General features: G+C 36.2%; 1 protein-coding gene across 1 annotated transcript; it reads right to left on the bottom strand.

Annotated features, from left to right (window-relative positions):
- Positions 1–4,733: 4,733 nt before the first annotated feature.
- Positions 4,734–5,476, bottom strand: LOC111893369 (uncharacterized). The gene is made up of 2 exons (XM_023889435.1): positions 5,294–5,476; positions 4,734–5,180 (listed from the first exon to the last, which is right to left on the bottom strand). Exons 1-2 carry the CDS (start codon positions 5,474–5,476, stop codon positions 4,734–4,736), a joined length of 630 nt encoding a protein of 209 aa, XP_023745203.1.
- Between the last annotated feature and the right edge of the window lie 8,730 nt (positions 5,477–14,206).

Genomic DNA, 14,206 nt, shown 5'->3' with positions numbered 1-14,206 from the left:
CAAAACATCAAAATGAAATCTTATCACATCATGTATTAAGTAACTATAAATAGGAACTTAACATAGTTAGATAGTGGACTTATCTAAAGCAGTGTTATACATTTTGACTTTACCATCCTTGCGATCCTTCAGGTAGATACAAACAACAACTTCACATCCAATGCCCCTTCTCTTGGCAATTGAAACAAACAGACTCTTTCAAAATGATGCATGGGATTATCTTAGACTCGACCTTTCTCTTATGATCAAAATTTTTGACCATGGCCGATTTCTCTCGCTTAGGAGAAGAAACCATTTCTGGACTATCACCTTTGCCATTGTTAGGGTCCATGGAAATTTGGGATGTAGATCTTGCATTCAAATTTGCTTGACCAGTGCAGCAAATCATTGTTGATTCAGCAGCAATTAACAAATATGTAAGATCGATTAGGGTCACGTCGTGATCTGTCATATAATAGTCTTTTAAAAAACTGATCATACGAATCGGGAAGTGATTGAAGAACCAAGTCAACAACCAAATTTCTCAAGAAATCGACACCCAACATTCCCAGACTGTCAATATGCAACTTCATCTCCAAGACGTGAGCACATACATATTTTCCATCTTCGTGTTTGCTTGCTAATAGGGCTTGAGTGACCTTGAACTTTTCAAGTCGATGAACACGTGGGTCAGGGAGAATAATTGGACGAGGAAGTGAAGTATGATTTCTAGTTCCTTGATCAAAACGTGGAACATCATCTTCACGAGGAAAGCTTTTTCCAAAAGATTCGGGAGGACCATAGTTGTCAAAACTGGACATCTCTAAAAGGGAGAAATTCAAGTTAGTTGATTTAGTCCTTGATATAACACCCAAATGAAATATTAAGGCTAGGACCCAACACAATAATTCACAATTAGGAAGAGGGATTCCGTAATCCAATTGTAAATTATTTGTTGGTAGGTAAACGACGATTTACCAATTCTACCACGAAAACGAAATTTAAAGGAATTAAGTTTTAGATGAAATTCTAGATCTTTTGAGACTCATTGAACTTTTCAATAGCATGTTTAATCTCGATTATGCCCTTCAACTTTGTGACTGGGATACCGTGGATCACAAACAAGGTGTGAATAACCATGCAAATTAGCTTGGTACTTTCGAAGTCATTTATCACCTAATCAATGTGTCGATTAACCACACACACTCCATTAATCTATGATAACCTACGAGTTACCCATTTCCATCCTTCATTTGTCCTATATTAGTGTGGCGATTAAACACACACACTCCACTAACGACCAATAAGGTGCAATGTGGAATTTCATGGGTTAGCATCAAGTTCACATTTTTCCTAAAGTAACTAAGATTGAGAATTTATAAAAGGTTTAGTTACTTTATATGTTCATTATAATTTTAATGAGAGCTTAGTGTCCTATCCTACATGTTCGGCTAAGGACCCTCCACTGGTCAAAGGAGCGGTGGGTGAGAGTAGACACCCATTCAATCGCCATTTTATAGACAATCTCCTTATACCCCCCTTATAGACCAACTTCGTGAATGAGGCCTACTAACGGTAAGACTGACTGTCTTATACATATATATATAAGTTAAACTTTAAATCTTATAGTAGTATAAGGGTGTATTTTAAACTTTTAAAATACTAGGTGGTTTTATCTTTTAAATAGATTAAAATTTTAAACCATGTTATTATGGATTCATTAATATTCTCTTAATCAATCTTTTAACTAATTATTTATAAGGCCATAATTATTCCTTCTTGTTGTGTCCATTTAAATATTTGAAATTAAAACCTTTAATTCTAAATTTAAATTATGAAACCAAAAGGATGTATTTTAAACATTAAAATGCTAGGTTTTAGAATTTAATTCACTATTAAAAATTTTAGTTAAATTTTAAATTCCAAAACTTGAGGGCAAATTTTGAAAATTTTCAAAACTTCTAAGATCAAAATTGAAAACAATTAAATCAATCATATAATTTATCTATATCACAAAATTTGACCTAATCTAATTTCATATAGCAAGATGACTCAAATCAAATTCTACAAATAATTAATTTTTTTCACAAAATTAAGTAATTATCTTAAAATTTGACAATCATCATTCAATTGAAAGTGGATAATCATTACCTTATCAGAAAAAGTGAATTTTATTAGTCAAAACAATTTGTGGTAATGATCCTAATCCAATTCCGGCCAAAAAAACCCAAAAATCTGTAAACAGACGATCCAACTCGTCGAGTCAGACAATGGACTCGTCGAGTTGGCTCAACTCATCGTGTCCCATTATGGACTCGTCGAGTTCATCATGAAGAGAGCAGATTTTGATTTGCTTCAGTTTTGAACAATCAACCAATGCATCTAAATAACAGAAAACACCCTAGGCTCTGATACCACTGATGGGTTTTGAGCACTATAACAATCCTATAGTGCACATACAACCCTAATGCTTTGGATCTAAGTTTTCTCTAGTTATATATGCAGTTTCATTTTATTGAAAGCATATACCCTAGCTAGCATGCAATTGGAGATATACAACATAAAAACTAGTTAGATGAATACCTCTTATTTGTAGCTTGTATTTCTTGGCCTTTCAAGAGTTAGTACCTCAAATGTGATACATCTAATAAGTCAAAAACACCAAAAGTAAATGGAGGGTTATGAGACGAGGTTAGGAGGCACCAAAACGGCTAGGTTTCTTAGGGTTTCTTCTTGGAACACAAGTGCTAATTTTGGGAGTGCAAGGGTTAGTATTTATAGTGTGGAATCCCTAGGGTTTTATCTTGGAAGCCCTAATTCATATGATTAGGCCTTAAGGAATCCAACAACCCATATGATAGGCCCATTTGGACTAAGTCTTCATGGAATCTCACATAGATTTAGTCCATCCCTAATCAACATGGATCATTAGCCCAAACTATAAGTATTTCTGATTTACCTAGTCAGTCCCCATTAATTTAATCAGTCTCTTTTAATCACTAAATTAATTCCAAATTAATTCTTGATCAATACCAGTTAAATAATGTGATTTCTCAAGTAATATATTATTCTTATAATATATTAATAAACCACAAATAACCTCTTTTTCAAATATCAATCCTATCAAATTGCTCCGGTGAAGGCAACCCAAAAGGACCATGATATTATCGGGTCAAGTACATACCAATTATAGTTATGGGCTTAGACACCTAATCCAATAGTATCTAGTTTATACTAAGAACCGATCTTATCATTAAGATACGAGATCTGATCTACTCTATATTTATCTATAATAACTACCTAATTTACAAAAGATTACAACAAAACAACTAAGAGCTGATGTTGTTGAACTTGTTAAGTTGGAACTGGCATTGTCGACTCGTAGACGCTGGCACTGGTGAATCATCATGTTATGTGTTTAATTCTTTAGATCATAAGGTGTGACCTTACAATCCCCCCTATCCGATGATGTCAAAAATAATCTTCTTCTTCAGAGTCATCAGAAGATCCATTGTAGAACTTGTCAACTTCTTTCAAAATTTTAGGCTTTACCCATCTGAATTGATCAAGTTTCAGCTCATCCAGTCTTTTATTCGGCTCCAATGATATCAGCACGCGATATCCTCTTTCGAGATTATAGTGACCTAGCCCTTCAAAGAGAAGATGAAACAAGCATTCAGTAGGAGCGGAAGCAAGGTCATCAGTGCGTCGAAAGTACATCTGATTTTGACTATCGAGATAGAAGATTCTGTGCTCTAGCTCTGGAATGAACATGTACTTAACAGGTTCAACACCAGCTGGTAATGCATTATTGATGTATCTAATACCATAAGGAAGAAGAAACTTTGTATTCCTGGACTACCAGGGAATGCCTGTTCTTCATGATGATGCTGATCTAGATGAACTCACTAATGGACCAATGGATGGAACTAGGTTCAATTTCTTCACTTTGCTGAGAAGTTTTTGAATTGTAAATTTCACTTATTGAGCATGAACACTTTTATGCTTGTTGATGATTTCAAGAATCTGCATCCACTCGTTGTAGCCAAATTTGACTAGCTCTCGAGCAAACACAACTTCAGTGTATTCATACTCACTTTTCTTTCTTACCAGGTGAAGTTTTAGTGAATCGGTATGTGGCTTGGTGCATCTTACTTTGATAATGGGATCAGGCTTGGTTCTTTGAGTCAGAACGTCTCCAAACTTCTTTCTATCAATCTGGTCATAAAGATTTGAAACAATGTGTTGTCTTTCTACATTGTTGTTGAAAATCTTCTTTTCTTGATCATCTGTTTTTTGAACTGAAACATTTTTATCAGCGGAAACAAGTTCTTGAACAAGTTTTGCAAACAAGCATTCTTGTTTTCCGACTTCTTTCTTTTGTCGAATAGCAACATTGTATTCCTCCCTTATATGTTTAACTTCATCGATAGGTAAGCTCCATGTTTCTTCTAACTCACTCAGATCAAAAGTAAGCTTGATTTTCTTTTGAGGAGGTGCTGAAGTATCACCAACTGCAGAGGAACTTCCAGCTTCAGAGTTAACAACTCCCCTGAGAAGGAATCCTTTCTTTTTCTTGGATTAAGTTGGGCACCTTGTTTAGAATCAATGTCACTATTTGTTCCTTAAGGTACCTCTTGAGCAAACTCCCCCTTAAAACAAGAACCATGATAAATAACGTTTAATGGAACAAGAAATGCAACAACTTGTTGCATGAAACCAAGATCCATAAATGCTCCATAGTCATTAGTTTCTTATTGGTCATCAACGTCTGGAAAAGCGTCTGGAATAGGTTGATCAAAAGCGGCATCATTATCAAGAGTATCAGCAACAACAATTGGCTCCAGAGGATCAACTTTAGCTTCACTCCTTTCAGTCATTTCAGGCTGAGATACAATAACCATTTGCATTGGTTGAAGACCCTCTTGATAATTCTCCCCCTTTTTGGTAGCATCAGATTGGGGAGGAGACTTAGGAGTAGGAGAAGGAGTTTTTGGAGGAGGATGTGATGGTGAAGGAGATGGTAGAGGAGGGTTTGTTGATGAAGGAGGAGGTGGAGGAGGGTTATGACCTGGAGAGTTTGGTGGAGTGTCATCAACAACCATATCATCATCATATTCACCATCCAACGCCATAAGTCTCTTCATTGTATTCACATTCTTTTCAACTTTATTCAATCTTTTATTTATTGACTGAGTCAACTGCACAATTAAGGAGAGTTGGGAAAGCACAACAGTTTCAAAGTTGGAGCAAGATTTTATCCTTGGTCATCCTGATGAACAACAGTATTAAGGGGTGATGGTGTAGGAGTAACCGTTTCAATTTGATGGAACGTATCAACTTGAGGAGAAGGACATGGCGTGGGAGAATGTTCATCCTGGATCATTGGCTCAGTAGTATCTCCAATGGTAGGGGTTAATCCATGATGTTCGGTGTCATCAGCATGGGAAGGCGATGAAAAACTTATGTGCTTGTTAATCCTTGGAGAAGATTTCATATTCTGAGTGAAGTTATCTCCTAAGTAATCTGCTGAATTATTTTCATCTTTATCAGTGTCTTCTCCCTTATCAGCTCCTTTTTGATGACGTTAGCGCTGGGAGCAAATTCATACAAGGGCTTTGATATGGTGAAAGTTGTGAGGAAGATACAATTGAGAGCCTTTTAAGAGAATGCCAATTGCTTTTGAATCGCTTGTGAAATTGACCTAGAGCGGTGAACTCCCAATTTATACCCAAACATTATCTTCTTTCCTACGTAATCATGAGAGAAGAGATACGTGCGGTAAAAATCTCGTATCCCGAGATAATGATAAACTTATTTACTTCATTTAAAAAGTCACCATTTGGATAAGATTGATACTTTAGACACATCATCAACATCAGCCTAATCAATCAGTGAAAAGATTGATGATTATCTAGTTGGTTTGAGATGTCTCCTGGTAGCATGGGTTAAGCCTACCATTCACTGACATAGTATTTCGAGATCTCATCAGCGTGTGGTTTCATACGCTGAATCATAAATCTCTTTTATTATAAGAAAATTGGCAAGAGTGGATAGATACGTGTAATATATCACAGACAATGATATACCCATCAACACAATTTTTTTAAGCTCTCATCAACGTTGATACATTACGTTGAATCATAAAACTTTAAAGTATAATGTAAGGGAAAGAATGGATTGTTTCAGTTACACTTAGGTGAAATCAGTGTGAATCATTAACAGTTTAACTCCTCAACCAAGAGTGGTTTAAACTTCTGTATCATAGAGTAAGTTGCAATCTTGAATCAAAGATTCACCATTAATTCATAATGGTAACATGTCTACCTCAAACTAGGAGGTCAGGGACATGAACAACCCATTGTCATTTTAAGACTTGACAAGTATCTCTTAAAGTGATGACTATGCAATTAGGGTAAGACATTGGGTTATGCTTAATGTTTCAGCAAAACATGAGACTTGATGCATATGACAAGCATGCTTCCAAGGTTAGGGTCAGGTAAAGATGATTACATTAAAAATAATAAAAACCCTAGCCTTTTTATCAATATTTTTTATTTTGACCAAACTATCTCACTTTTGAGATTCTAGACAATGCTAGACAATCAACGTGAGAGGGTGACTAAATGTTCTCATCAGATGATCTCACTGATGAGAGACTTAGAGAGATTTAGTTACATACAACATCATGCTTCTAGGGATGATGATGTCTCAAAAGTTGCATACTAAGCTCAAATTGCTACTGTCAGATTCCTTTTATATAAAATAGTATAAGAGAATAATATAAGAACACAAACAGAAGAATTAGTCAAACAAGAAATGGTTTAAACAAAAAAAATGTGCAGCTTTTTTTGAGAAGTGAAAAAGACTTCATCCATCAAATCTTTTGAATTGAATGGTCATTAATGCCCTTCCATTTTCCGAGAACAAAGGTAAGTACATCATCAAGCAACTCACAACTGATGAAGTCTTTTATCATTTAAGTGTCACAGATGGATTTGAAGCTTCATTAGGGGCAACAGAGAAGAAAAGATAAGTCTTTGTAACCAATGATTTAATTGACTTGAATCCATAAAAACATTGTGACTTCAAGATCAACACGAAGGAATTTGAGGTTTTATCGAATTATGAGTCAGTAGATTAAAACAACACTTACTGCATTGATGGTTGCTCTTTGCATCCATAACAGTGAGTAGAGGAACAAGAGGGTATTCATAAGAGGAAAAGGACACGATTCCACTTTTTTCTCAATACCAAGAGCATTGAGATCCTTCAAGGCAAATTCAATCCTTTCAAATAAGATCCAAAAAAAGTCTTAGATAGGTTTGAAAAGGAAATACATGTAAATACTAAATCTAAGACTTTGCATTCGTAATGGAAAAAGCCCGTGTTTTTTTTTAGTTTTTCATAAGATCAAAAGAATTTAATTAACAATTAAACCACAAAAAGCATGACAAGATCAACAATTAATTTGTTCAAACTCTCTTCATCCAATGCCTTGGTGAAGATGTCATCTAGTTCATCTGTGGATGGAATATAGAATAATTCCATTTTTACCTTTTGAACTATGTCCCTGATGAAATGATGGCGAATGACGATGTGCTTGGTCTTGGAATGTTACACTAGATTTTTAATCATTTGAATGACATTGTTGTTATCATAGCAGATGGGTGCCTTTGAGAAGTTCATACCATAATCCAGTAGCTTATTCAGAATCCATAGGATTTGGGCACAACACCTTCCAACGACAACATATTCATCCTCAACGGTAGAACAAGCCACTGATGTTTGCTTTTTTCTGGACCAACTTACCAATCTATTTCCAAGCATCTAAGCTCCTCCTAAAGTGCTTTTACAATTAATACCACACCCACCATGATCGTAGTCAGTGTTTCCCACCAGCTTGAATTCAGAGTCATGACGATACCATAACCCAATATAGGGTGTATGTTTTGAGTATCGAAAGATGTCACAACTGGCATTTTGGGCTAGGAAATTATGTTCATATGTAATCTACTTTTGATGTATCTCGTAACTACAAGTTTGATGTTATACATATTACTCATTCAAAAATAATTACTCGAATTAAAACTCACTCGTGATGCCCTAAACCTAATTCAATGCAATATATTCACCCAACCTTGGGTTGTAACCCTAACTTCCCGGTTCAAACATATTATTGGGCCAGGAATCATTTATTGGGCCTAATGGGCCAATAAACTCACAACTTGATTCTTTTGGGCTACGAATCCTCATTTGGTCCTTAATTGGACCCACATTCACTAAGAAATTGATTTTGGGCCATAAGACTTATCATGGGCCTTATTGGGCCGAAAACCACCCATTTGTTATCAATGGGCCGAAAACCTATTGGTTTTACCTCTTTTAGGCCGAGAGGCCCTAATGGGCCTTTATGGGCCGAAAACCTCTATTGGGCCAATGTGCTTAGGTTGCATTTTAAACTCAAGCCCAATACACTCTCTTTTTTCATCCTCTCTCCATTCTTGGTTTTAAAACAAAAAAATGTTGATCATACTACTCTTGACACCTTGTTGTTGTATGGTGGTTATCCATGTTATTGATCTCACATACTTCTAAGCAAGATTCCTAACCCTCATGTAATAACCAATTAATTCTCTCTCTCTCTCTCTCTCTCTCTCTCTCTCTTCTTATTCTCGGTCTTCTCTACTCTTCACTCTCCAAATTCAAACTTCATCTCATTTCTAAAACTTCCTCTCTAGACTCTTCAAGAATTCCTCCATTCCTTTTTCAAGAAAACCATGAGGTGGTGTGGGTTTTCAACAAGTTCTCACCAAAGTTCATCCCTTTAGTTAAGTTACATCACACTTGAGTTGATTAAATCCAACTTATGTTAAGATTTTTCTTCAAAACAACACTATTCTCATGAATATGCTTCTAAAATCATCTTGTTTTAGAAGATCTTCTCAAGGGAGCTTTGCCTGGATGAAAACTCCTTCAAACTTCTCACCAAAACCAAATCCATCTCCCAAGGTGAGTTCATACCCCCTTGTTTTCGGTTTTAATATGCTTTTGGGGGAAAATACAAGTTGCTTTGGTGTTAGATTTGAGTATATATGCATGTATGTGTGTGTTTTCATATTATATGTTGTGATTAAGTTATGAAAACATGTTAAACCTTCACCAAACTCGAAATATCTACTAAACTTGGTAGTGTACTGTAATTAGATAATTGTCTGTGTGATAATTATTTGGTATGCCACTGTCTGTTATGTTATATATGTCAGTATGTTATAATTTTATGTGGTAGTGGTAGGGGTGAAATAGTCCGGTTAACTCGGCCTTCGAGGAGAATAGAGCTCTTTGTGGCACTATACATGTCTCTAATATAGATACAACCACAAATTTGGGTGTATCTCCAAGAACTACCATCCGTGTGAAGACTGTGGTCATACCATCGAAGTTTCAATGACTAAGTCTGTTTTAGAGGATGTACGAACTTCAGGCGTTACTATGAACATATATGATATGGATAGAAATGTCATTATGGGTGAAGGGGTGAAGCCACGTGAAGATCAAGGTACATCTTCTGTTAAAACTACTTCTTTTTCTCATACAGTAGCTCTAGCCTCAACCATCGAAACTTCCCTAATCGACACTTCCACTTCTTTACCACCATTCACCCACTTTCTCAAATATAATGAATCAACCAATTACATCACTTTTTTCTTCCCAATCCACTGAAGGGGACAAGTCAGTTCCAAAAGATGAATAGGATGATGATGATGTGATGGTCTCATTTGTAGAAATTCAGTTTGACTTAGAAGAAGATATCATTCCAGATCATATGCTTATGTCCGCGAAATAGTTCAAAATTCTTAATAATAAGTTGAATTCTTTGTTGCAAATTCAGGCTGATACAGGGGTCAAAATTCAATGTCTGGGATTGAGGTGGATGTGATGCTAAAGTCACAAGAGCATCGTTTAAAAATGACCATGGATCAAATTGAGCAGAAGCATGAAGAATTTTTAAAGCTTCATGTTGAAAATTTTTAGTATGAGGTGACCAAGCTTCGAGATGTTGCCAAAGAATGTCATCTCATTTTTGTTGAGGAAGTTAAAAGGGTGTAGGAATCTGTTACGCTCAAAATGGAGGAACTCAAATCTGAGATGGCGAAAGAGGTGGTGAAGCTTGAACTGAATTATTTAAGTCTTCCTAGCAAGGTGGATGTTCTTGCTGAGGCAGTAAAGAATATTGTGGAGTATAATTCTTTGTTCTCAAACAAATTCGAATATAAGATAGAAACAGATTCGAAACTGTTTGACAAGCTAGAAGAATTCTCGGAGAGCTTAAAAGAGTCTTTTTTGAAGCTTGATATGTCTCAACAAACTGTTGTTTCTCCATATTTGATTTCGAAGATGATTTTCTCTCTTGAATAGAATCTCAAGTTCGAACTTGCTCCTTAACTCAAGCTAGTTTCGCTAATGCCAACGAATGCCCCACCTGTAAACCAAGTGGTGCAAGGGGGATATAAGGAGGTTGGATCTTCAAGGGATCCTGATAAAGGAAAAGTTGTGGGGAAGGTGATTTCATTGTAAATTCCAATATTACTTCCTATTTCTCTAACATCAACTTCTACAACAATGACTTTGATGCGAATAACCAAAGACATTGTTATTGGAGAAATTGTTAAGGGTTCGATGCCTAGTTCAAAGCCACTACCTTCCAAACTTGACAAAGATGATAAAGGGAAAACTATTGACAATGTGATTTCTGAGGAAAAAAGAAGAAAAATATGTAAACGGAAACGGAGAGACAAAGGCAAAGCGATCCACCTGGATTAAACAAAGGTGATCCAAGCAAACACTGGTGCTATGAGACAATCGAGCAAGTAGTCTCTTCAGGGAAGATGTATGATTTCAGAAAGATTCCGAAGAGAAGCTATGAGGTCGAAAATACTGATTTTAATCAGCTTGATTTTCCGATTAACCACATGATGTTCATCTCTGCTCAGTATCAGTTGATTGATAATTTCGAAGATAAAGATGAGTATAAGATATGTAAGTCAGAGCACTTTACTCTCTTTTTGTACTCCCTGTATCTTTTCAAACATAATCAAGAGCAAAACATATTCTATTTACAAATTTGTGCTTATCATATTCAGTTCTTGATTTCTTTGATATTACTCGATTCAAACGAAAGACAACATACAACACATGCAAGGGTCACACAAATAGCTAGCATACCACTAACAATAATCCATGGGCTGGCATTGGTGCCTTCAACCCGACAATCACTGCGAAGAGACTCACCTCTATCTGTTGTCAATCAAGTAGATGCTCAGACTACTGATCTGGGAAATCCACATACTATATAATCAAATAATACCCTAATTAATAATTGGGTCATAAACCATAACTGAGATTTTAAATCACTAATCTCGACTCCTAGGGTAAAATACCATTTTACCCTTTCCTTAAGTGGCCCAATTAACCGTGGCCGAAACTCGATGGCACTCAAAGCCCTATAATGGCCCAAATCCAAAAGAAACTCAAAGCCCAAAACCCTAGAGTCCAAAAATGGCCAAAAATCAAAAGAATTCCACCACACAACGTACACTCCGCGTACCTAGACCATACGCCCCACGTACGTGCGTTGACCGGAAAATGGGTTGTTGACCCAGTACACGCAATGTACTAAGAAGTACACCCGGTGTATTGGCCAATGATCCATTATTCAACTTTTTGACTTAATCTATTAAGCCTTAACGTCAAACCAACAGATCTATTTTATTTTAAGGTCTTAACACGTAAAGTTGGCAACTTTACTCCTTTGCATGTCATAATGGGATCCAATACCCGTTTTTATCCATCTAAGTCTTTAAAATGAACACCAACTCTTACATGGTTCATCAAAACCCATCAATATGACATTTTTATGCACTAACAACATCAAAAATGCTCAGATCTAATGTTCTAAGCTCCTGGAATGGCTCATACTCACAAGGATGACTCAAAGGAGCATAATATGCTCAAAACAAGGCCCTATAGTAGATCTAACACACAAAGTCATCAGGATAAAACTTTATATCCTAATGGAGCTGAGAAATAAGGGTAAATTCTAGATATATAAGCTCCAAGTTGATCAAAATTCCTTCTCCAAGCTTCTTCTTCTCCAAGGTTCACCAAACACCCACTAAAACACACACAAAATGAGTAAATCTCTCTAGATGAGTTAGGGTTTCAAAATGAGGCTCAAAAGCACAGGGGATGCTGGAAAATGAGGAAAAATTGGGGCATAAGGTGGTTTAAATAAGGTCTAAACCCTAAAACTAGGGGTTTTCCCCTAACCACGTACGCCTAACGTACGCACGCTTTCCCTAAATTTTCATTTAACACCCTAGGGACCAATTTTGCAAAATATTTTTATACCAAGAGTCAAAATGTAAATTTATATTATGACATATTTGTAAAGCACACATTAGCGTGATTCCAAAAATATAAACTTTGTAAAAATCGGACTTCATATGAAGGAGATATGAATTTTAGAAAATATAAAAATTAACTGCACGTAAAAACTTGCGATGTAAAAAGTTACAAAGAGATTGGTTGAGTTTATCTTAAGTCATAAAAAGGAGAATCGTAATACTCATTGAGATAAGATTTTTGAGCCGAGGAACACCAAAATCAGAGTCTGTATGATGGTGTTATGATTTTTATAAAATCATTTTAGAATACCCCTTCCTTACAAATTATTAGGCTAAAAAGAAAGTTGGAATCAGCTAAAACAACCTAAAGGAAAGTTATAGTACTGATCGAGACCATCGCGTAGGTATATAGAACATCGAAAAAGAGACTCGTATGTAAGAGTAACGAAATCTATAAAACCCATAAATTCGTGCGTCCGTCATGCGTGCCACGCACTCTGATGTTGGGTTCACCAAAATATGAGTGATGTGGCCCAACGAAAAAGAGATGTCTGTCCATGGCCGGGTGAAGCCACTGCACACTAGGGATGAAAGTGGGTCCAAACCCGGACCGGATGGACCCGGACCCGGAAAACCCGGAACCAGTTAACGGGATTTTGTAGAACCGAAAACCGGACCGGTATATAGGAACCGGTTCCGGTTTGGTTCCGAGTACGGTTCCGGGTAAAGTGGGTCTAGAACCGGAAAACCCGGAAACATCAAAGTGGGTAGGTTGGAACCATATAAAGTGGGTTTAGAACCGGAAAAACCGGAATTTTTTTTAATTACTTACTACTTAGTGGGTTGAACTTTGAAAATTTCCACATTGATACCCCGACTTTGGGGGACTGTAACTCATTGAATATGAAACCAAAATTAACAAAATTATAGTCTAAAATCACATACAAACTCTAAAATACACTCTGGAAAAAGAGCATGTCAATCCGACTTTAAACGAATGAGATATGCATGTGTTAACATTTTCACATAATACAAAGTACAAAAACAAATAGCTGAAAAGTTGAAAATTTTCAATTTTGATATCCCGACTTCGGAGAACTATAAATCATTGAATGTTAAACCAAAAATGACAAAATTATAGTCTAAACTCATGTACAAACTGTAAACTACAAGTTGGAAAAAACAACATGTCAATCCGACTTCAAACGAATTAGATATGCATGTTTTAAAACTTTCACCAAATACAAAAAACTGAAAAACTAAAAACTTCCAACAATGATGTCTGGACTTTAGGGGACTATAAGTCAATGAATATAAAAAACTAAAAATGGCAAATTTATAGTCTAAATCATGTACAAACTCTAAACTACCTGTTGGAAAAAACTGCATGTCAATTGGAGTTGAAACGAATGAGATATGTATCTTTTAAACGTTTCACAAAAACCGGTTCCGACCTTAAAAGTGGTTCCGGTTCCAAACACCGGTTCTGGTTTTTAGACCCGGTTTACCCAGACCCGATAGACCCAAACCCGGATTACCCGGAACCCGGATAAAGCCAATTTTTAAACCCGAAACCGGAACCGGTTCTATATATTCCGGTTCTAACGGTTCCGGTTCCGGTCCGATTTTCCGGTTCCAAATCTCATCCCTACTGCACACACACACACGACGTGCACCCTTAAAAATCGTGTGATGTGTAATAGGATTTTAGGAACAATATATTTTAGAATGAAATGAACACAATAAGGTAAACAAGATCTGTTTTGGATTAATGGATATGAAGAACAATTAGTTACAATGAGATTGTACAGAACTATTAT

This window comes from Lactuca sativa, chromosome 5 (assembly GCF_002870075.4).
Source record: "Lactuca sativa cultivar Salinas chromosome 5, Lsat_Salinas_v11, whole genome shotgun sequence".
Taxonomy (NCBI): domain Eukaryota; kingdom Viridiplantae; phylum Streptophyta; class Magnoliopsida; order Asterales; family Asteraceae; genus Lactuca; species Lactuca sativa.
Note: the sequence above shows the minus strand (reverse complement) of the source record. Positions and strands in the feature narration are given on the sequence as shown.